This window comes from Pseudophryne corroboree, chromosome 12 (genome assembly GCF_028390025.1).
Source record: "Pseudophryne corroboree isolate aPseCor3 chromosome 12, aPseCor3.hap2, whole genome shotgun sequence".
Classification (NCBI taxonomy): Eukaryota; Metazoa; Chordata; class Amphibia; order Anura; family Myobatrachidae; genus Pseudophryne; species Pseudophryne corroboree.
In genome coordinates, this window is record NC_086455.1 from 9,992,796 (window position 1) to 10,017,787 (window position 24,992).

Below are 24,992 nucleotides of genomic sequence, written 5' to 3' on the forward strand. Positions count from 1 at the left end.
TGTGAAAAAACGCTACCGTTTCTGGGAAAAACGCGGGAGTGGCTGGAGAAACGGAGGAGTGTCTGGGCGAACGCTGGGTGTGTTTGTGACGTCAAACCAGGAACGAAACTGACTGAACTGATCGCAGATGCCGAGTAAGTCTGGAGCTACTCAGAAACTGCACAGATAAATCTTTTCGCAATATTGCGAATCTTTCGTTCGCAATTTTGATAAGCTAAGATTCACTCCCAGTAGGCGGCGGCTTAGCGTGTGCACTGCTGCTAAAAGCAGCTTGCGAGCGAACAACTCGGAATGAGGGCCAATGTCCCACAATCTGTAGCCTGTGCCACATTCACAGTATCCAAGCATAATAAATGAGATGGGCTTGGGATCTAGCTTGCGTCTCTTCTCCTTAGAGAAGAACAAAATTAGTTTTGGTTGGTTTATTGTTCTATTAAGAGTGCTGTTAGTGTTTTGGGTTTGGGCTGATTTTAGCTGTTCTTTCTTTGCACATAGCTCATTTAAATAAACAGCTAACAATTTCTGCCAAATTTATGTCTCCGTGTCTTTATTATGTTTAATATCACTACTGCATACACAGGGCAGTTCTCAGCTGTTATGATGTTTAATGGACACACTGTATACTTTACACTACAAGACACAGAGATAACTAGCGTTTTGGGGGTCTATTTACTAAGCCGTGAAGAGAGATTAAGTACCAGCCAATCAGCTCCTAACTGCCATGTTACAGGTTGTGTTAGAAAAATGACAGGAGCTGGTTGGTTGGTACTTTATCTCCATCCACTGTATCTCCGACCAAGGCTTTAAATTGTAAAGCTCAACGGAATGTGCTGCGCTATATAAGAAACTGTTAATAAATAAAAATAATAAATAAGGCTTAGTACATAGACCCCTTGGCCTTTTACTGGACCAAGCCTCCAATGGTGTTTTGGCTTTACTGCCGGTTTAGGTGCTTAATTCTAGGAATATACTGCCGTTAGGACTGGTGTGTAGGCCATCGTTAGTGGGTGTTGTGTGGAATTCCTCTGAGTGCAGATCTCTGTTCCCATATTCTATTAATGGCTAGCTTGCTGCCTCACAGCTCTACATAACTCTTATTAAAAATAAAATATTATATTGCAGTCATAGTCAAATTATCACAGCAGTGCGCTTGTATGGTAAGACTGCCGCTGTCACATTCAACCTTACCTCTAGTAACTTGAAGCACTCATGTGAGTGAGGTCCCATGCTCTTGGTTTAAGATTCTCTTTTACTACTCATACTCAACTGCATTTAAGGTACAGATGAATGCAGTCTTAAAATATGAGCAGTGAGTGAGCACTCACACCAGTGGCAGATTTCCCGCTAGGGACCATGGAGTATGAACGCAGTTGTGATGGTGGAGGGGGGTTGGCTTGACCCCTAAATTCGCCTCTGACTCATATGCAGATCTGGTTAGCTTGGTTGGGCTCTCATGCAACATTCCATCAGTCTCTATCTTAATTGTTATCATTTCACTATGTCCTTCCTCCCTCAGAACTCAAGCACCGTAGAGTCAGACTTAGACCACTGGGCCTGCTCACACATTTGGGCTCTGGCTTGTAACACCATAGTGTAGCTCTTACTCTGTTCCTTATTTTGTTGCACTCACTATCTAGAGGGGTGGTAGGTTTATTAAAAGTTTATTGGAGAATTTCTTTTTTTTGTATGTTTAATTTTATATGCATGTCATATATAACATTGTAATCTGAGCTCTCAATGTGTTTCATGAAGAAAATTTATCCCCCGATGACATCCAGATCAGCCACAATGTCACCAGCAGTGACCCCTGCTTGGTCACCCTGATGTGTACGGTGACAGTACGAGATGTGACTGTAACCTGGGGCAGTATAGACAGCAGTGATATCAATGTGACGGGAGATGTCCTATATGTACCTCCCAGCCATGTGAACTTCACCTATACCTGTAATGCCAGGAATCCTATCAGTGACGCCTCCAAGACTGTGGTTCCCCAGCAATACTGCAACACAGGTAATTATCATTAAATACCTGTATAATGGATTATTCTACTTGTCAGTTGGCAGGTGACACATTTATTTTCCAGTTGCAAAGAAGTAAAGTAATTGTAGTTTTCAAAATGTGTAACAAAAAATCAATCATGTTACAGTGAGCCAGACATGTAGTAGGACCACTAGCATCTCAGAGTTTCTTATTTTTTGGCATGTTGTCCCAACGTCTCTCCAAACATCACAGTTTTCTGATCTTTAGCTCTCTTCAGTGTTTCTCAATCATTTTCTTCCCGGATACCCCCGGCAGCCCATTTGCCTTGTGTATAGATCCAACATAAGCAAAGCAATACATTTGTAATGAGCATAATTGCTATTGGATAAAATGTTCAGATGGTGCTACATATAAAAATGTACAAGAACAGAATAAATTGTACAAATATATTTCTCGCATATTCCAATGAATGCAAAATGTAAAATTGACAATAAAACTATAGCCCACATGTGGTTTCCATTAGAGAAATCTCCGGGATAGACGTTTGCATTTTGTTATTGGGGTCCTACTGTAATGCATGGTGCTAGTGGTCCCTAGGACACTACTTTCCGTATGGCTGTAATTATCACCTGCTGTATACCGCCATTACAGAAAAATGGCCAAGGGTCCCTGACCGCCGCAGCGAGTACCCGTGGGGTTTCTAGTAGTTCAGGTTGAGAACCAGTGATCTAGAGTACATTGATAAATTCATGGCAGGGCTCCAAAAAGTGTTTCTCTGGCTCATTACACTTGTCTTATCATTTACTATTTTTAGTGCTTGGTGATATATGTAACTATGTATAATAAGCTGTTTCCTTTGTGATAATGGTTCCTATGGCAACATATAATAACAGGAAAATGTATTTCTGCATTAAAAGTTGTGTGTCACCCTTTGGGCATCTAGAATGCTGGGAGGTCTGGTATAGCATTCGGAGTGTCAATACCCCTGTGATGCTGGTAGCATGATGTGCTATATTTATATGACTTCTAATGTGTATGGAAATTTGTTTCTGGATATCAGAATATAGAAATTAACTATAACGATGTGATGGCAGGACCCTCCGACCAGCTTAGAGAGCTCGACTAATAAGGCTGAAGTGTAAGAAATTTCTGGGGCAGTAGCACTCTTCTCATCTGCTGTGTTTTCAGATGAGAATTCAACACAAGTTCCAGGAAGTTTACTTTGTACATCACCCCCATATAGTTTTGCCTCATGATTATGCAGTGAGCTAGTAATATCACATGGGATGCTATAATTTGCCACAACTTCCTTTTTCTTCTTTATCACTTTCTGTTATCTTTCCATATAGTAATCTTACATTATTTTGTTTTCATTTGCACTTTATTCTTACATTGGTGTTGATAGTGTGGAGACAAGCATTTGGCATCCTGAGTATGGATGTACAATCCTTATATACTCATATACATCATGAGGGTTTTGAAGGAGCTGCAAGGATGACTCTAGTGAATGTTGGTGGGATCTTAGAGAAGCAACACGGCTTTCTATTAGTGTCTATTCTTTATAGTCTCACACGTAATTGTGTTATCTTTGAGAACAGTTTTTATTTACAGACACTTGGGACAGTAATGGGCACCAGACTCACTTCTAGTTTCAACAACATTTATATGGGCAAATAGAAAGGACCATTATGGACAAATCATGAACTATGGCTAGTATATTGATGATTTGCAATTATTGGCAAAAGTTTTTGTGCATCAGGAGCCTGTCGACATGTGGCCTTTTGACATTTTAAACATGGTGACATTTTTATCTGTGTCAACATTTTGCTGATTTTGGAGATGTTGATGGATCTAGGGCTGACTGTGGTGCCCATGGCTGTCCCAAGTGTCAGCATTTGTGGTTGCGAACATTCTGAACATGTCAACGTTTTGTCTATCACAGAAATGTGCTTAGAAACATGGAAAATAAATACATAATGCTCATTCTTTATAATACCGGCTCAAAACACTGTAAAAAAAAAAACACCTGGCATTATGGTAAAGAAAGTAACATATAGAGCCCGATTCTGAGTTGACACCTGTTGTAATTGAGAGGCCTATTATCAGAAATGTCTTAGAAAAGTGCTGGGTGTTCCTGGGCAGTGGATAAACAGATGCACATAGATGATGCATCTTATCTGCATGTTATAGGAGCATGTTATAGGAGTGTCCCTGAAGTGTTTGCTTACACAGACACTTCTTAGATGGGAAATCTGCAGCTGCCATACTGCTCGTGTTGGGTGTGGTATGCAAGGTCGACCACACTTACGTTGACCAGTTTGGTCGACAATAACTAGGTCGACAGGGATTTGAGGTCAACAGGGTCTCTAGGTGGACATGGTCTAGGTCAACAGATCAAACGGTCGTCATGGGGTTTCTGTAAAAAATTCATGTAATTTTTGCCGTACAGTGACGGGGAACCCCAATTAGTTCGCCATGTCCCCCTCGCATGGCTCGCTTCACTCGCCATGCTTCGAGCAAGGTGCCTCGTTGTGTTTGGCACAGGTTACCCTTCCCAATTGTAGTCCACGTGAATCGTAAAGTATGAAAAAGTTCCAAAAAAGAAAATAATTTGAAAATCTTATGTCGACCTGTCGACCTAGACCATGTCGACCTAGTTACTGTCAACCAATAGTGGTCGACCTAGACACTGTTGACCTTAGTTTTGTCGACCTAGAGACCGGATACCGCCGGTGTCAGTTTTGATGGCGCGACATATGGTGGCATCTAAAGATGCACCAGGGGGTATTACATTGTTTAAAGATGCACAAAGTGGACATCTCAGTCCTTGCATATTCGGACACACAGATGGACATAACATTTCAATAACTCATAGACGAGTGACCCCCAAAAGACTGCGTCCAGCTCTATTTCAGGCCTGATATACTACCTTTCAGTGACATGGGCAGAAAATACTGAAACGCCTGGAGCTTCACATGTATTTTATCTGATACTCTTATTTCATTCTTATATTGTATAATCATCAGACATCTCTGTGCTCCTGTTTCAGAGTCACCCCAGAATCAAGGAGAAAGTGATAGGCATCACCTAATTATTGCAGGATGCACCATTATAGTTGTCATCATCATTGTGACTGGGTGTCTTTTATGGCGGAGGAAAAGGATGAAACGTAAGTATTAATGAATACGGATTTTATATCCAGGGTAGTAGAATATCTCTGTATCAGCTGCAGGTTGCTGGATTCATACACAGGGCAGGAACACAGACAGAACCGACATGCAATGATTTGCAGTACACATATAAACGTAGAACCGTGCCCTAAACGTGTAAGGGAGAAAACAGGCGTGTTCACCAGTGATATGTCTTACCCCATGGGACATACTTAACAATAACCATGATTTTTACCCGTTAAATATATTATCAAATGACAAAAATGTGGCATTTACCAAAAACACTTGCCGCGGCATGGTTTCCGGTAAGAGATTGTACATACATGTACAGGAACGTAAAAGGGTTAGTGCTGATGATAACATGGCTATTGCTGGCTGCAGGCACCACCGGGGCTATAATTCATCCATGAAACGTGTCATATCTTCCCCATTTAGCATCGGAAAGTGTATTTAACAAGTATTGCGGCAGTGCCTCTTCTGTCATCTCCAGATTTGCAACTATTTGTGAGGTGGACGCGTTGCAGCCGTTACTGCATGTATATTTTAATGCCACATCCAAAGGGCAGCCTAATGAGACACCCACCAGCAGCCAACACACTATCAACAGACCATCTGCTGCACCAAACCTGCTTAAGGCAGGAGCAGGAAGTCCAAGAAACCTTGGCCTCCAGTGTCAATAGTACTGCATCTTTAGATGCCCACCAACCCCCTTCCTCCCAGTTACCCCCGGAAACACCCATCAAAATTGCATGGCTCTCCAAGCAATTTTGATCTGCACCCCCTCCCCCCCCAGTGGTAAATAATGTGATGTATATTTTCCCTGCATCCAACCCAGAATCACCTCCTGTATGTCTTATCTTGTTGGAACAAATGTACAGTTGTTACTATAACTGAAATAGGATTATAGTGCTCATAAGGACACAGGATACGGAATTAAGCTGTAACAGGTGCAGAGAGATACATTTGGGAGGGGCGTGTCTGAACTCTAATATAAAAAGTAAAGCTGCCCAGCATTTGTACGCTACATGCAAAAGCCACCAGTATTGATGCTGCATGCAATGTAATTTAGGGCATATATAGTAATAAATCTTTGAGCTTTTATATATATATATATATATATATATATATATATATAACACCAAGGGCATAATTCAGACCTGATCGCAGCAGCAAATTTGTTAGCTAATGGGCAAAACTGTGTGCACTGCAGGTGGGGCAGATGTACGTGCAGAGAGAGTTAGATTCGGGTGGATTATTTGTCTCTGTGCAGGGTAAATACTGGCTGCTTTATTTATGCACTGCAATTTAGATTTCAGTTTGAACACACCCCATACAAATCTAACTCTCTCTGCACATGTTATATCTGCCCCATACTTGCCTACTTTTGAAAAAGCATTTCAGGGAGATTGTGAAAGTAACACCTATCAGCGCCGGCGCGTACTGCAACATCGGAGAGGCGTGTCATGAAAATGACTTACATCCAAATGTAAATAAGCCCCAAAGTTAGTAAGATCTATTTGTTGAAGAAAAGACACTGATATTTAGCAGGATTTGTTTGTGTATTGTGTTTTACAAGAGCTTCCATATACTATAAGTGGCCATAGGGATCATTGTGCCTTATAACCAATGCAAGGAAATGGCACAAATGACCCCATTTGAATGTATGTAGCTCTGATTTCTTTTTCCCCCTAGAATGTAATAGCTGCATAGTGGGGGTAAGGTGCAATCAGGGAGATTGCTGGACTTTTCAGGGAGTGAGGGAGATTGCTGCTATTTCAGGGAGTCTCCTGCAGAATGAGGGAGGGTAGGCAACTATGATCTGCCCTCCCCTGCAGTGCACATGGATTTGCCCCTTAGCTAACAAATTTGCTGCTGTGATCAGGTCTGAATTAGGCCCCATGTGATCTGCAGAAGGCCGCACTTGTCGCATGGCCCTAAGCCTAGATAGCATAAGGCCTTCCCTTTCTCTCTAAACTAGTCAGGTGTGTCTGATGCAGCAGCCATTTTGTTTCACATCTTCGCTAAATGCATGTTAAATTTAAGTTGTAGAAATTAGTGTTTTTGTCTCTGCAGTTGTGATAACTGCGGAGAGATGCATAGGTTAAATTGCTATATATGTTGTTTAGTAATAAGGCTTATAGGTTTAAAAAATATAGTTTTACAGAATGGCTGACGTCAGCAGCAGGCCTGAGTTCTCACATAAACAAATGAGATAACTGAGAGAGCATGTAACGGCAATAAGCAGAAATGACTGCCAAACAGGCGACTATGTAAGATCTTCACATGGGAACAAGAAATATAACGCTGATATGTCAATATGATGTCTAAGGCATAGATGGTCAATGAAGACTTAATATGGATGAATAGTAATTAATTGGATGTACAGTATAAACAAAAAAGGGTCTAAATAAGAGCAGAGAAAGTGGGTGGGGTGGCAGTTGGAGAAGAGAGGAGAAAACACAGAAGGAGGATCAAGGTCGTTAGTGTGCAGTTTTTTTTTTCTTTTCCCTTTTTCTCTGTCAGGGTCAGATGTACTAAGCCTTGAAAAGTGATAAATTTCACTGTGAGAAAGTACCAACCAACCAGCTCTTTACTGTCATTTTTCAAACCCAGCCTGTGACATGGCAGTTAGATGCTGATTGGCTGTGACGTATGAATTGAATGTTTTGTAGTTTGATGTTTTTATCTCTAAAGTGTGGTTATAACTAGCTTTGCAGCTGTGGGCTGTGTGCTTCCTCCTCCTTCTTCCTCCTTCTTCTTCCTCTCCCTTCTCGGTCTGGTTCTCTGGACAGTGCGCTGATAGATAAGAAAAGTCACGCAATTTTTTCCCCTTCCTCCGAATTAAGTTTAATATTCTGAATTAATGCAAACTACTGTATAGGTGTTCTTTAAGATTCCGTTGATAGTTGAGTGATTATACTTGCAGTATTCGTTTGTTGGTGTGTTAATTTCTGAAATTATTACTGTATTGTTATTTTTTTAAGGGATTGCATTATCTGTTAGATAAAGATATTGAGCAAACTTTTATTATTATAATATTTGCTTGTGCGTAGAGTTTCTGGAACTTATAAGTATCAAATAATTGCATTGGTATCTTCTGTTTTTCTCTGCTTATTCTGAGATAAAAAAAAATTGTGCAGTGTGTGTGTGTGTGTGTGTGTGTGTGTGTGTGTGTGTGTGTGTGTGTGTGTGTGTGTGTGTGTGCGTGCCATTTCTATGTCAACTGACCTTCATGGCAATAGATTCTGGTGAGAATCCTACCCGGGTATTGCTTCTGGTTGACGCCTGGAGTTACAATTAGAATAGGTACCAGGGGGGTAATTCAGAGTTGATCGCAGCAGCAAATTTGTTAGCAGTTGGGCAAAACCATGTGCACTGCAGGTGGGGCAGATGTAACATGTGCAGAGAGAGTTAGATTTGGGTGGGTTATTTTGTTTCTGTGCAGGGTAAATGCTGGCTGCTTTATTTTTACACTGCAATTTAGAGTTCAGTTTGAACACACCTCACCCAGATCTAACTCTCTCTGCACATGTTATATCTGCCCCACCTGCAGTTTTTGCCTAACTGCTAACAAATTTACTTCTGCGATCAACTCTGAATTAGGCCCCATGTCACAAGTGAAAAACACTCACTAAAAGGCCATAGGTAGCAGTGTATGTAACATGTGTGAGTGGTCCATCGTAAGAGAAAAACATATAGCTACCTCTAATGCACACTGAGTGAGAAATAACGCTATCTGTTTATTATGTAGTGTTATTTCTCAGTGTGCATTAGAGATAGCTATATGTTTTTCTCTTACCCAGAATTACCCCTCCCTTTCAGCACCTGAGTGATATCACAATCTGACTGTGCAGCTTGCCAATAAATGTGAGTGGTCCATCAAACTAAAGGTGGGTACTCACGGAGCGATCGCTGCTTAAAATCTAAGCAATCTGACAAGATTGCTTAGATTTTAAGCAGCGATCACTACGTGTGTACCCCTCACAGTGATAGCGATGTGCAGCCCCGCGCGTCACTATAGCTGGTGCTAGATTGGCCAATCTAGCAGGTCGCTCACTTCACCCGCTGGGTGAAATGAGCGCCCCCCATCTCCCCCCACATGCTCTGCACACATTGCGCTGTGCTGATCGGGGGGGGAAGGGGGGGATGTGTGCTGGGGGGACCGGTTAGATTTTTTTTGTATTTTGCTGTGTTAGATCTAGCGCACGGTCTGATTGATGCTGATCAGTTTCTTCTGACATTTTATGATACTTGTAAACTTAAATTCTTCATTCCAGGATTTGAGGGATTGGACTCTAACATTTGAAGTCCTATAACATTGTCTGAGGCTGATATTTTTCCTAATTAATTAAAGTCAATTAAAATATTGTTTAAAATTTGTGTGTCAGATAAATGTTCAGGATTTTTATTGTATTTAGGGGTTAGGATGACAGTCATTGGTGACACTAGTATCTGGTCTTCTTTTTCTGTTTGATTTGTTTAATATCTTTTATGGAAGGTGTGTGTCTGGGGATGCTAAACCTTTATGTGTGAGTTGCAGGGGTAATATAATAGACAAAGGGGCAGATGTATTAAGCCTGGAGAAGTGATAAGTGCAAGGTGATTATGCACCAGCCAATCAGCTCCTGTCAATATACATATTGGAGCTGATTGGCTGGTGCGTTATCACCTTGCACTTATTACTTCTCCAGGCTTAATACATCTTCCCCAGTGAGTAAAGCCCATGACCGTGGCTATATAATATGGAAAGGATCTGCAGATATCTGATAATGAGTTGCTGGTGCTGTGAAGGTGTTGATCTGATAACGAGGACAGATAGGTTTTAGGGGGGTTTCATTTTGACAGACGTGTCATCATTTATTTGCTTTTTTGTTTTTGAAAAGGGCAACACTTCTAAGTAAAGATATGGCATCAAAGAGAGTTTTATGTAAGTGATATGGAGGGTGTGAGCAAGTGATTTGAATGTGCCAAGATATTAACTGTAACCTGTTATAAAGCTACAGATTAGAAAGAACTTTGTGAGTGAAGCACCTTGATGGTAAGGGGTATTTGAATGAAGGAATTGGTTTGGTGAAATGGTAAGAGTAGATGGGAAGATTAACAATTGAACGTGTAATCCCACTAACAAACTTAAGGCCCCCATACATCAGCAATCAATTGTGGCAATTTGCCAATATGCAGATGATTGTGCAAATAAATCTGCAATGTATGGACTTCACAGATAGCAGATTCAGACCAAAAATCGTTGACTGGCATTGTTAAATCAGGATGTCCAACATGTTGGATTTCACAGATCAGTTGGGGCTGTAGATTGCTAGTGCATGGTCACAATCAGCAGATTTGCAGACTGTTACTCCTAAACTGATGAGCCTGTCAAGATTGTCAGATCTGTAATTGCTGAAAATTATCCACAAATCACTGAAAAATATCTGTAATGTACTGTATGGGGCGCAGATTGGTGAATTTGGAAATCTTTAAATCTGGGATAAAAACCCAGAATCTGCAAATTGTCTTTTTGTGATCGCTGATGTCTGGGGGCATTTATGCTTAGAATGTTATGTTTCTCATTGCAGGTGTAAATGCTTCTTAAGGCCCGTACACACTGGTCGATATATTTCGGCCGTTCTTTTGAAGGACCGATATATCGCGGGACCGTCGGCCAGTGTGTACGGCCGATACGTCTGTGAACTCCGTCGTTCACAGACGTATCGCGTCGGCCGCGCAGCACAGCCGACGGCCAATATATCTACCGATATATTGGCGCGTCGCTGTGTGTGTACGGGACGGTCGGCCGACCGCCCGTACACATGCTGCGGCGGCCGGCGGTGATTGACAGCTGAACTGGACGGGCGTGTATACACGCCCGCCCAGTTCATGACGTCAGTCCCCGATGGATCGGGCAGTGTGTATGCTCAACACACTGCCCGATCCGTCCATAGATATATCTGCAGATCAATTGATCTGCAGATATATCTTCTAGTGTGTACCCAGCTTTAGAGATCGGAGCGTGCTCCCATCTCAAGGACAGTAGATTAGCTGTAAAGAAGAGGAAAAGTTTTTATTTTGCTGCAGAAAGAAATCTCTTGTCTGTGGGATCAGATGATTTGTCTGCAAGTTAAGGGGCTAACCAAGTCATTTAAAAAAATACTTTGTAGGGCTTGGAAGCAAAAAAAGGGTAATGAGGTGAACGCAGTGTGGGATCTAGGAGGGAAAAGTGTGTATACGATTATAAAGACAACTACACTATGGTGATGAGAGTTGAAATTGGTGAAGTTTGTTTCTAAATGGTGTGAAATATCCAAGTGGTCTCTGGAACCTTTTCTCATGCCTGGCACATTTAATCAGTCTGCTCTAGAAGCTCCTAAAACTACAATTATTCTATCCTAATTGGCAAGAATAGAGTTAAGCAATTGCAATGTCTCACAGTGTGACAACGGGAAGCTACACACTGGGCACCTACTATGCAGGATAGTGGTCAGCCAAATCCAATGGCCCTCACAGCTCCTCCTCCAACCCTCTTACCTCATTTCTACAGAATTGTTGTTTCATCATCCCCTGTGTTGTCTCTTTATTCTGTTCTAGCCAAGACATGTACCTGAAAGACTGTTGTCTCTGCTGAGAAAGCTGCTGATGGAATGTCTAAGCTTACTGCTATAGCTAAGCTTGCATATCCTGAGCAACATCTATTGCAGGAATCTTACTGACACTTTTTTATAGCTGCTACGGGTTTGATATGAGTGACCGGCAGATGGGATGCCGTCAGTCACAATACTGACTCCTGCATCCCAATGTTTGAATTCCCAACAGGTGCAAGGTAAGTATGCTAGCCCCTCTCCCCTACCCCTAACTCTACATGGGGTTCACATAGACCCATTGGGTACCAAAAATGCACTGTTGTTGTAGCTTCTGCTTTGTCAACATGTTTAAGGGCTGTTGCAGCTGATGCAACCTTAGTACAAAAGGTACAGAACATTGTACTACAACACCCCCTTACACTATGTGTCCCTCATGCTGTTGCTTCTCTCATGAACTCTTCACAACCACAACAAGTCTCGTGCTCGATTCACTTGTTGGGAGCTTTTGCTCCTGGCTCCACTTATCCTGCTCTCTTGACCATTGTCAGGTGCGGAATACTAAATCCTGCTACTTTGTTGCCTTGTGTGACCCAGAAGTCCCAGAGGATGGACGGAGAGTATCAGTATTTGGAACATGTGAGAAATAGTTGCAGCAAAATTTCTTCATCAGACCAGACATCTCTGACACGCCACTGTGTGAGGTAGATCTTACACACTACATGGATGGTAGTTGTCACAGACGGGTGATATTCAGTATGCCGGCTGTTGGGATCCCGGCGCACAGTAAACCGGCACCAGAATCCCAAATCCCGGCATACCAACACCTATTCTCCCTCTTGGGGGTCCACGACTCCCCTGGAGGAAGAATAAATAGCATTGCGCACCACCGTGCCCGCAGCGTGGCAAGCGCAATGAGCCTGCAAGGGGCTCATTTGCGCTCACCCCGCTGCCGGCATTCCGGCGGTCGGGATCCTGGCCCCCGGTAAGCTTGCTGCCGGGATCCCAAGCGCTGGCAAGTCATACCACACCCATCACAGACAGACACAGGATTGCTCTGTCTGGGATATGCGGTAGTATCGGATACAGAGATCCTGGAGGCTGGTCCACTGGTAGCTCTACCAGAGCTTGCCACCTGGCCGAAGGCAGGACGCTTAACATATACACAGATTCCAGATATGCACTAGGTGTTGTTCATGATTTCGGCATGATATGGGCAATGCAAGGGTACCTGGCTGCTTCAGGTTCCCCAATATCACATGCCCAGCAAGTAAAAGAGCTTATTAAGGCTATACAACTTCCTGCCCAGGTAGCAGGTGTCAAGCTCATACGTCACAAAATGATCCTTTCTCATTGGATAATAAAGGAGCAGATGAAACCACCAGGCTGGCAGCTGTCGTGAATCACACCACTCTACAAATTAATGTTTTTCAGATTTTTCAGGCTGATCTCTTCTCCAAGTGGGTAGAAGAGGTACACATACACAGGGAGGTTATTTCAAGACATATGTCAATAAATGTGTATAAAAAGCAGGTTGCACTCACCATATAGGCCCCAGACTTTGAGCAAAATCCAACATGTGCATATGACCATTAAGAACAAGTTAGCTAAGGTTGGTGTAGAGACTACTATGAGTTGACTTGAGGCTTTACCTCTAGTCTTGTATAGCATTCGCACCACTCCAAAGCAGCCATTTAATTGTCCCCTTATGAGGTACTTTTTGGAAAACTGCCTAACCTCATTGTAAGTCCAGCAGCAGACTCGTCAGTCTTATATGAGTTAACCACAGGCTGTGTTATAAAATTCTCACAGCATCTGAAGACTTTAAAAGACAAGGAAAGTTTATGAAGGGACTGCCAGAGGGACCTTTTCGTGGAGTCCAGCATAGTGACTATGTAATGGTGATACATTTCTTATGCATTGGTTGTCTCATAGATTGAATGCAAGGCCTATTCCAGGTTCTGCTAACAACCTTGACGTCCCTGAAAAAGACTATTGGATTCACACACCTCACTACAAGAAGGTCTCCGAGCTGGTGGTGAAATCAGTTGAAGCAAAAGAAAATACAGTACTGACGCAGATAAAGACATTGACTTGAACCTAACATACTCATTTGATGATGAACCTATTCATAGCCACAGTTCAGACCAAGACAAGATCCACAGAATCAGGGGGGGGGGGATCCTTAGTGGTGTCCCTGAGGATTGTGGGCAAGGAAAAATAAAGATTGCTATGGGTGACCAAGTTTCTGTGTATCCACTGATCAGGTGCAGTTTTTTTGTTGCATTTTTATACTTTTTATTTTTATAGTGAATAAGGGTTGTCAAGGATTGGTGGCTGACAAGGACTGTGTGGAGAGTTATCCCAGAGGTACTGCCAGGGACATCATGTTGGCCTAACTCCTGCTTTGGAACCCATGATTATAAGGGATAGGTTATTAACAGTCACAAAAGACACACACACTCATTTTATTACTGATACTCCCAGGTATACATACAAATCAGAGGATAGTTAAAAGACAGAGGTAACAATTCTTAATAGCTCATATGTTACAATAGGGTTGGGTATGAGTGACTGGCGGTCAGGAGACCACCGGTCACCATACCAATGCCGGGATATCGGCCTTTAGATGCCCGGCGGTGGGGGGGGGAGTGCAACAAAGCCCCTTGCAGGCTCACTTCACCTGCCATGCTGTGGGTTCCTCTTCCCACTCTATGGGTGTCGTGGACACCCTCGAGTGGGAATAGTCCCTGTTAGTCAGCATGCCAACTGTCAGGACTGTAAAGGGGTGGGATTCTTGCATCGGTATTATGACCGGCGGACCTTATGATGCTATTTCAAACATACAGCGGGATGCAATGCCGCAAAGTTCGTCTGACTACTGCGGGCTATTGGCCTAACTTGGATGTTTTTTTAAAGGGGCAATCACTTGCAAAAGGCATGGTCTTGTCTTGTAAGTGATTGCCCCCTTAAATAAACATCAGAGTTCAGCCGGAATCCCACACGTTGGATGAACTTGGGCTGCATAACATCCCACCCATACTGTCTAATAAACCATGGACACTACCACAAGGGTTATATTATGTTTGCGGACATAGGTGGTCATTCCGAGTTGTTCGCTCGCTAGCAGTTTTTTGCAGGCGTGCAAACGCTATGCCGCCTCCCACTGGGAGTGTATTTTAGCTTAGCAGAAGTGCGAACGAAAGGATCGCACAGCGACTACAAAATAATTTTGTGCAGTTTCAGAGTAGCTTCAGACCTACTCAGCGCTTGCGATCACTTCAGACTGTTCAGTTCCTGTCTTGACGTCACAAACACGCCCTGCGTTTGGCCAGCCACGCCTGCGTTTTTCCTGGCACGCCTGCGTTTTTTCGATCACTCCCTGAAAACGGTCAGTTGACACCCAGAAACGCCCACTTCATGTCAATCACTCTGCGGCCAGCAGTGCGTCTGAAAAGCTTCGCTAGACCCTGTGTGAAACTACATCGGCCGTTGCAAAAGTACTTTGCGCGTGCGCATTGCGCCGCATGCGCAGAAGTGCCGAATTTTTGCCTGATCGCTGCTCAGTGACCGAAAGCAGCTAGCGATCAACATGGAAATGACCCCCATAAGGCTTATAAATGGTTACCGGTAAATTCTTTTGGAATATGTTTTATAGGAACATTGCTATCTTATGTAGTGGTAAGAAAACATGAGTATCTAAAAGAAACATATATGAAAGGATTACTCCCAAAAAGAGTAAGAATGGTAAAAAAGAGAGATACAAATTGGTACATGAGAAGTAAACGCACCTTTTTACATTGTCCCAAGGTTACAAGATTGGTTTGGGATCATAATAACATTTGGTACATGGGGAATAATGGCAAATCACAGAAAGATACAGGAATTAGGAGATTTATTAAACAATGGGGGTGATTCTGAGTTGTTCGCTCGCTAGCAGATTTTAGCAGCATTGCACACGCTAGGCCGCCGCCCTCTGGGAGTGTATCTTAGCTTAGCAGAATAGCGAACGAAAGATTAGCAGAATTGCGAATAGAAAATTCTTAGCAGTTTCTGAGTAGCTCCAGACCTTCTCACAGATTGCGATCAGCTCAGGCCGTTTCGTTCCTGGTTTGACGTCACAAACACGCCCTGCATTCGGCCAGCCACTCCCCCGTTTCTCCAGACACTCCCGCGTTTTTCCCTGACACGCCTGCGTTTTTCCGCACACTCCCAGAAAACGGCCAGTTTCCGCCCAGAAACACCCACTTCCTGTCAATCACACTCCGATCACTTCAACGATGAAAATTCTTCATTCGGATGTGAGTAAATCTACTAAGTTTTGTGCTAAAATACTTACCGCATGCGCACTGCGTACCATGCGCATTTTGGCCTTAATCGCTCCGTTGCGAAAATCGGCAACGAGCGATCAACTCGGAATGACCCCCAATATCACAGACATATATACGATAGTACTTTTAGATTTGTAGGAAGATAGGTGGTCATTCCGAGTTGTTCGCTCGTTGCCTATTTTCGCTATGCTACGATTTGCTGCTAAATGCGTATGCGCATGGTACGCAGTGCGCATGCGCTTAGTTATTTAACTAAAAACTTAGCAGTTTTGCTGTTGTTCGTGCGGTGCTTTTGAGTCGCACTGCTGATCGGTGAATGATTGACAGGAAAGGGGCGTTTCTGGGTGGTAACTGAGCGTTTTCCGGGAGTGTGCTAAAAAACGCAGGCGTGTCAGGCAAAAACGCGGGAGTGGCTGGAGAAACGGGGGAGTGGCTGGCCGAACGCAGGGCGTGTTTGTGACGTCAAACCAGGAACTAAACGGACTGAGGTGATCGCAATCTGTGAGTAGGTCTGGAGCTACTCAGAAACTGCAGGGAATTATTTAGTAGCAGTTCTGCTAATCTTTCGTTCGCTATTCTGCTAAGCTAAGATACACTCCCAGAGGGCGGCGGCTTAGCGTGTGCAATGCTGCTAAAAGCAGCTAGCGAGCGATCAACTCGGAATGACCACCATAGCTTCAAATTAATGCAGCACAGAATGGTACTAGACTACCTCACAGCTGCAACTTCAAGATATTGTGTTACTTTGCAAACGGTGTTTGGCATAAGGTGTTGTACATAGTACATCACACATTCTTCATATGCTAAAGTAATAATATAAAACAGTTGAATGAAATGAATTGAGTTAAAAATGAATTTGCTTAACAAAAAAAACTTAGTGGTGTGACTCCCGACAGCTGGGTCACCTGGTTGAACCCCAGGACCTTGTTCTCATTGGTGGGAAATTGGTTAGTCAACATTATGCATTCATTGGGAAGTTTCCTAGTTTTTGCCATGATAATGTTGTTGATTGTCTATATATTAGTGACATGATTCATGAAGGTTTTTCAATGCATTTATAAGAATTCAAACAATGCAGTTTATGAGAGATATGAACTTCTTCAGAGTTATGTAGAAGTTTCAGAGGATCGAAACTAATAAAACAGAAATTTGTGGTCATTCTTATTCATCCAGCAACTCAGAAATATATCCATGCTTATGTTACCTTGTTTTCTGCAATGTCATTTAGGGCTGTGCAAGTTGGAGAAGGCCACACTTGTGTAATGGCCCTAGAGAGCAACAGGCCTTCCCTTTCTCTCTAAACTAGGCAGCTGTGTGTCTGGTGCAGCAGCCATTTTGTTTCACATTTTAGCTAAAAGCATGTTAAATTATATATTAAAAAGTGTGTAGAGATTGGTGTGTTTGTCTCTGCAGGTGTGATAACTGCTATATATGTTGTTTAGGCAATAAGGCTTATAGGTTTCAAAAGTATAATTTTAACACGTACAGAATGACTAGCAGGTCTGAGTTCTCACATAAACAAATGAGATAACTGAGATAGCATGTAACGGCAATAGTATTTCCTTCTGCTGTTGTCATAACCTATCTTATCTTTTATGTAAGTCTGCATTGGTAATACGAGTATATGTTTAAGCTGTCTTTAAGAAAAAGCATTTTAATTAATTTCTAGTTGTATATTTGTGTGGAATTATTTACTGCTCACTGTTACAAGTAGGTTTGTAGTTTATTTATAATTAGCGTTATCACCCCTATAACACATGGGTGAAGACCTGGGTTATTTCCGAGTCGTCATCCTTCACACCAGACCTGTGTCTTCCAGTGCTCCGGATCTTCTGGCTTTCAGTGGGTGTTTGGAGATAATGTCCTCTCCAAGTGCCACTTTCCCTGGCTAGTGAATTTCTTTTCTGCATGACCCAGATCATAAAGGCCCTAGTCGCACCTTTTAGATATACACCGGACCTGGGTCGATATGTGTTCACATGCAAAAACCCGGGTTTTAGATTGGCCATAGGGTCTACAGGGAAGATTCCCGGTGGGCTGACGCATCCGCGGGGCCTGTTTTGTTTGAGGACATGTGGTCCTTTTTATAGACAAAATGAATAAGATGCAAAATAATTTGCATATATGAAAATGACTTTGCCACTTAGCCTGTGATTGCAGATGATCTAGTGTATGCTCTGTCTGCCTGCTTGGCTGACATATAAGATTGAGTGAATAGTGATTGGGAGACGGTTGGTGTAACAAGCAAGAAAATATATCTTTCTAAAGAATTATATAGTTTCCTAAATTCTGAAGGTGTATCATATAATGTGCTCATAACATTTAATTTTCTTTTTAACTTCCCGCTTGATGCTGGACATCCCCACTATCTGGAAAGTCTTAGGGGGAGGGTGCTGCTGCCATGGCCCATGGCGAGACCTTACACCTCTGGTGCTGCCCATGTGGGGCCACTAGTACTAATTTTTCCAGGGCCGCTTTTTGTTCCCAATCCGCCCCTGATTACAAACAGCCAGCATACCTCGATGCCTTGTGTGATATACAATACACGACAAGGCATGAAGTAACCTTTGTACAGGTTCAGCCCAAGAAATATTACATATAAGAGATGACAAGCAAAATGAAACACATATTATATTTCAAATAATGTTTAAAGTTAACACATTTAATTGTACGCTACAAATGTACGCATTAGCGTGATGGTAGGGTCTTTGAATTAATTTTTTCTGTAACTATGTTTAAGTAATCATGTAATATCTTGGCAGCATAGTCTAAATGAAATCATATATCCTTTTCAGGAAAAGAAACCGCAACTGAAATACATACAACCTATGGTCAGGTAACTACAATCTGTTTTCATCAGAATGGTTCTGCTCGCACCTCCATAGGTTGCTGGTGCGTCATGTCTAAGAGGTAACGCAGAAAGCTAACGGAACCTTTTCTGGCTTCCTCTGCAGATAATTGAATCCAGTACTTAATGTAGCAAGTGTCCCTTATTTTTGTCACAGAGGGGGGAATGTGTAGATTCTGTATATCTATAAATTATTAGTTTTTCTATATTTATCAATATAATGACATAAGAGCATGGCTTGATAGTTTAGAGAGATTTTCTGAGCAGTGAATATCAACCTCAGGGACATCATTAGAAATGCAGGGTTTTACAGGTAGGGGGACTAGTTAAGGTATGTGGGAGTGGCCACTCCATGTTGGGTCCCCACACACAAATGCTTCAATAATGGTGGTGCTGAAGTGAGTGTGGCTCAGTGTTAATTTTGACGACAAAATTTTTTACTAAAAGTATCCTTCGATGAAAGTTTATTTGAGGACTAAAATAAAAACTAAATCTTAACTAAAATAAAACAAAAAAAAAAGCGACGAAGACTAAAACTAAATGTAAAATCCTTGTTAAAATTAACACTGGAAATAGGGTTTTACCTTTTTAAAGAACAAATATGTATTCTAGATATTTGCAGACAAATAAATACCTGCTGTGAATGAAATATGATACATTAATTTGTATATGATTCGTTGGAGTACTATGGTAAGTCAGACTCAGTATGTAACACATTCTCAGCCTACTGAGTCTAGATTACTAATGATATATGGGAACACTGTTGTAAGTCATACTCAGTATTTAACACATTCTCAGCCTACTGAGCCTAGATTACTAATGATATATGGGAGTACTATGGTAAGTCAGACTCAGTATGTAACACATTCTTAGCCTACTGAGCCTAGATTACTAAACACATAGTTAGAGGCATGCAACCTTCTCACAGGGATTTTAGAAAATGTTCTTCAGCTAAATCCATTACAGTGTCATTAAACTGTTGCAAAAGTTATGACTAAAACATGGACTAAAATTACACAAAAATGAAAACTGAAATCCTCTGACTAAATCTTGACTAAAATGAAGCAACAGGAAAATACTAAAATGTGACTTTAAACCAACTTAAGTTTTAATTAAGCAACTAAGGCTAAAACTAAATGGAAAATCCTTGTCAAAATTAGCACTGGCATGGTTACAAAACATTGGGGGTGGAGATGTAGCTCTTTGGGAGGCCTAGGCTCCCAGACTGGCCCGAGAGTCAGTGTTTTGTCCCGTCACACCTCCTTCCCCCTCCTCTCAGAGCCCTGGATAGATTTGCAGCATTTGTGGCTGGGTGATTTCTTTACGGACAATTACAAAATAATTTACACATTACCAAATAAGCAAGTGTGATCTGAGAACTTCCAATTGCAACCATATGTCTCTGATGTAGGTGGCTGATGTACAAAAACCTGCGGAAAACCATTATGATTCCAGTGAAAGACGTGAGGAAAGCTCAGTGACTGTGTACAGTGAGGTTATGCCTGTCCAGGTACGTTATGGTAGTGTTACAAGGAACTATGGGGGTCATTCCGAGTTGTTCGCTCGGTAAATTTCTTCGCATCGCAGCGATTTTCCGCTTAGTGCGCATGCGCAATGTTCGCACTGCGACTGCGCCAAGTAAATTTGCTATGCAGTTAGGAATTTTACTCACGGTTTTTTCTTCGTTCTGGTGATCGTAATGTGATTGACAGGAAGTGGGTGTTTCTGGGCGGAAACTGGCCGTTTTATGGGCGTGTGGGAAAAAACGCTACAGTTTCTGGGAAAAACGCGGGAGTGGCTGGAGAAACAGAGGAGTGTCTGGACGAACTCTGGGTGTGTTTGTGACGTCAAACCAGGAACGACAAGCACTGAACTGATCGCACTGGAAGAGTAAGTCTCGAGCTACTCAGAAACTGCACAGAGATGTCTTTTCGCAATATTGCGAATCTTTCGTTCGCAATTTTAAGAAGCTAAGATTCACTCCCAGTAGGCGGCGGCTTAGCGTGTGTAAAGCTGCTACAAGCAGCTTGCGAGCGAACAACTCGGAATGAGGGCCTATATTCTAATTGTCATTTAAAGAAGAAAATTATTACATTTAGAAAAATTATTTTACGTTAATTTCAAGCCACCAGTCTAATGATTTATGCCATAAACTAACGTCATTTTGCCTGTATACAGTTGAAATTAATACACGAGGGGCATAGGTGTTTCTATCATGTGTGCAGAGTGTGTGGTGCACATAGGCCCGTGGGTCCAGGGGGCCCACACCGCACACACTGCACACATATATTATACTTAAGGCAGTGGCCCTGCAGTGCAGACACAAATCACTTGTAAAATGGACACCACGGCCATTTCCAAGTGATTTCCGCGTGTACACTGGAGATGTCCCCTGGGAACAAGTCACGGGTGCCATGTTCCCGGAGAGCTGCGCATGAGCAGTAAACTCTGGCATTATGCCAGAGTCTACTGCTGCCGAAGAGGAGGGCGCCTGCAATGGAGGCGGATCCTATCCTCTCTTAAAACGCCCCCGATGAGGTGTGCTTCAATGCGCATGTGGAGAGCCGCCCAGAATGGAAAAAGATGCAAATTTGCATATGCAGTCGCGCACCATCGACAATTGCGGATGACCCAGGGCTACTCAGAATAGTGAGAATGCAGTCGCACCGGGCGCTATGTTTTAAGTCACTGCAATCGCAGCTGATGTCAGATGCATGCGCCGAAAATGGCCATGACATGTCTGCGTTTTCCCAACCACCCCCACAACCATATTACCTCCCACCAGCGGTCACTTCTTGGCAATCGCTATGTGATCGTACTTTTCTGGGCCTGCAAAAGCATTGCAAACACATTTTGGCCTTCATGTACATGCGATGTGGCTGCAGTGCATGCGCAGTCGTACAGTAATCGGTCGATTTGCAATTTTGCAACTGAAGCTGACCAAGGCCCTTAATCAGCACTGCACACCGAAGAAGTCAGCATCTCCACAAACTCATTATGGTGCTCAACAGAGGCCACAGAGATCTATTACCTTCTAGAACTACAAGAGTGGTCTGTGACCCCAAGAGGGTTTTGACCAATAGGAGCTGCTCTTGGTGAGGAAGCACCTTCACGAACTACTGTCTTTGAGTGATTTTCAGAATTTCAGATTTTCTAAATTTTCAGAATTTCAAATGCCTTTGATAACAACAGCACAGACACTCAAGATGAGCAGCAATCCAGCCAACCAAGCACATCTACCAAACCCAAAGCTCTTACCGTGACATGACGCTATCACCGTACACCTCGACAAGCTGGCGATGAATTTCAGCTGCTGATGTGCCCTTTAGATGGGGAAATGTGATCACCCTACGCACCTTAATGTGCGACCATGTTTCCACCAGACCCGCCATCTTACACCTGATGTTGGGACAGTATGAGTGATATGAGGCGCAGTCTAATGGCAGTGACGGGAAGCCGTGGTCTACCTGCTCTGGCCTGGCAGCAAATTAGAATGAAATAGAGAACATGACACAAGTGAGAGGTCTTGTTACAGTCTGTTACTTATTGAACCACCCTCATATAATGGGTGCAGGGTGTGTGGTGCACATGGGCTGCCATTTACCCAGACATTTGTGCATGCACAGTAGAGAAATCACTGGGATCATGGCGCCTGCTTCATGTTTCCAGAGACATGTGTATGCACTTTAGACTCTTCCTCCAATTCAAATTTATGCTCTCAACCTACAGTGCTGCCTTCTCCCTCTCTTAACAGTTATATTTCAAGAACCTTATCTCCTCCCAGTCTTTAAGCCCCAATTGTCTCTTTTGACTCTCTCCTCTGCCCCCCATTTTTGTCTCCAGTCCTCACTCTGCTCTTTGCCACCTTTTTCAAATCTAAATTTGACTCCATATGTTGGACTCCTTTCCCAGCCTACACCTCCCCATCAATCTTGCTAACTCTGACTTCTTTCTCCATAGTATCTGGAGATAAAATCATGATCTTTATCTGGTCTTTCACCCTTCCACCTCCCACCTTGATCCTATCTCTTCCTGCCTCCTCCAATATCTTTCTCCTTTTGACTGATCTTGCTGCCAAATTCAAGGGCCACTACTCTCTGCCCATTCTACTCAACCTCTTTATTGCTTTTGAGACTGCAGACCACCCTCTTCTCCTACAAATCCTTCACTCCTTCAGTCTACATGATACTGCCCTCTCCTGGCTGTCCTTTTTTGATTGTTCATTCCGTGTCTTCTCTCACGACTCCTCTTTCCTCCCACTTTCACTAATAGTAGGTGTCAACCAAGGTTCTGTTCTTGACCTCTGTATGTCCTGTTTTGGCCTCCAATATCACCTATATGCTGATGAAACTAAAATCTACCTTTCTTCCCCTGACCTCTCCTCCTCTCTCCTCAATCGTATCTCCAACTGTCTCTCTGCTATTTCTTCCTGGATGTGCAAGTGCTTTCTTAAACTTAACATGTCTAAGACTGAGTTAATCATCTTCCCACCTTCCTGCATAACCTTGCCTCTCACAATTCCATTATCTATTGACAACACAACCAACTCCTCTAGCCAAGTGTGCTGTATTGGGATCATCCTTAATGCCTCCCTTTCCTTCAAACCACACATTCATTACCTTTCATAGTCCTGTTGCTTCCATCTCAAAAATATTTCCAGGATCAGAATCTTTCTCACCCTGGATGCTATGAAGATCCTCATCCACTCACTGGTCATCTCCAGATTGTATTACTGTAATCTCCTCCTATGTGTCCTCCCTGACTCTCTACTCCAATCTATCCTCAATACTGCGGCCCAGGTCACCTTCCTCCAAGCGTACTACATCCTCCTACCCTCTCCTACAAGCCCTACACTGGCTTCCCTTCCCCTTCAGAACCCAATCCAAACTTCTCACTTACAAAGCCCTCACCCAATCCTCTCCTATTTAAATCTCTGACCTTCTCTCTCTTAACACCACCGCTCGCCCTCTTTGCTCCACAAATGAATACAACCTCTCCTGCCAACTGTTCAGACTCTCCACCTCTCTACAAAACTAAAACGGACTCTCAAGACCCACTTCTTCAGTAAAACCATCCAGCTCTCATCATAACCTACTGCCTCATGCTCACTGTCTGACCCATATGTGTCATCCCTGTGTGTCTGCTGCTCCCCTTTAGAATGTAAGCTCTCACAAGCATGGCCTTCTCCCTTCATGTGCTTCTCCTTTCCTTACTTATATATACTCCATACTACCTACAACGGCACTTGGTTTCTGCCTGATGCTTATTTGAGTGCTATGACTGCTGATGTAGCAATGTTTATATACCATGTACCTGCCCTGCATCGCCTTGTACTGTCGCTGTATTCTTTGCTCATGTGTTTATGTACTTTGTTAGGTGCAGAGGCGTCACTAGGGTTGGTGTCACCCGGTGTGGTAACTCATGGTGTCACCCCCCCATGGACCTCCTCCCATATCACACCACACACATCCTTAGTAATGTTTTTGTACTAGTTTTACTTGTAAATCATAATTCCTGTATATCACTGAATGCGATGGCAATAGTAGTGACATAGGACCCTAATCAGGTTGGTTTGCATATTCTGCTAAAAAGTAGTATCTGCAATCGTTTCTGCAGCATGCTGGGGGCTGTCCAGCATGCTAATTGGCATCCAGCGATGCGATCGCAAAATAATTGAGATCCCATCGCTGAAGCAGAAACTAAGGATGACCCCCTGCAGACGTAGCTAGGCTGCGTATTCAGGCGATGAACCGCCAATTTTTGTGTTGTAGTGGGCGCGTGTGATGTCACGTAGCCGCCCCAAAAAAGCTCTGACCCCCTTTTGCAGCTACGCCTGCCCCCAATGCCCGCCGCCAGTGGCGTAATTAGACATTTTAGTGCTGTGTGCAAAATAGGGCATTGGTGCCAACCTGCACGCAAAACAGTGACAGGGCGCGCCGTAGGCGCGCGCAAAAAATATAGGGGCGTGGCTTCATGGGAAGGGGTGTGGCCACAAAATAATAACGATTCATATTACATGGCACAGTAGTCTCCATTATTCAAATTACGCCGCACAGTAGCGCCACTACACCAGGTAGAGCCCCTTTTTACA

General features: G+C 43.0%; 1 protein-coding gene across 3 annotated transcripts in view; it reads left to right on the plus strand.

Moving 5' to 3' along the window:
• Positions 1–24,992, plus strand: part of LOC134980220 (SLAM family member 9-like) — a 58,173-nt gene that overhangs the window by 23,442 nt on the left and 9,739 nt on the right. For 2 of the 3 annotated variants that reach the window (XM_063946938.1, XM_063946939.1), the window contains exons 5-8: positions 1,753–2,010; positions 5,030–5,149; positions 18,849–18,889; positions 20,313–20,411. In XM_063946938.1, coding sequence (XP_063803008.1) covers positions 1,753–2,010; positions 5,030–5,149; positions 18,849–18,889; positions 20,313–20,411 — 518 coding nt within the window. The remainder of the gene's footprint in view (positions 1–1,752; positions 2,011–5,029; positions 5,150–18,848; positions 18,890–20,312; positions 20,412–24,992) is intronic. The other variant, XM_063946940.1, reaches the window with a different exon arrangement.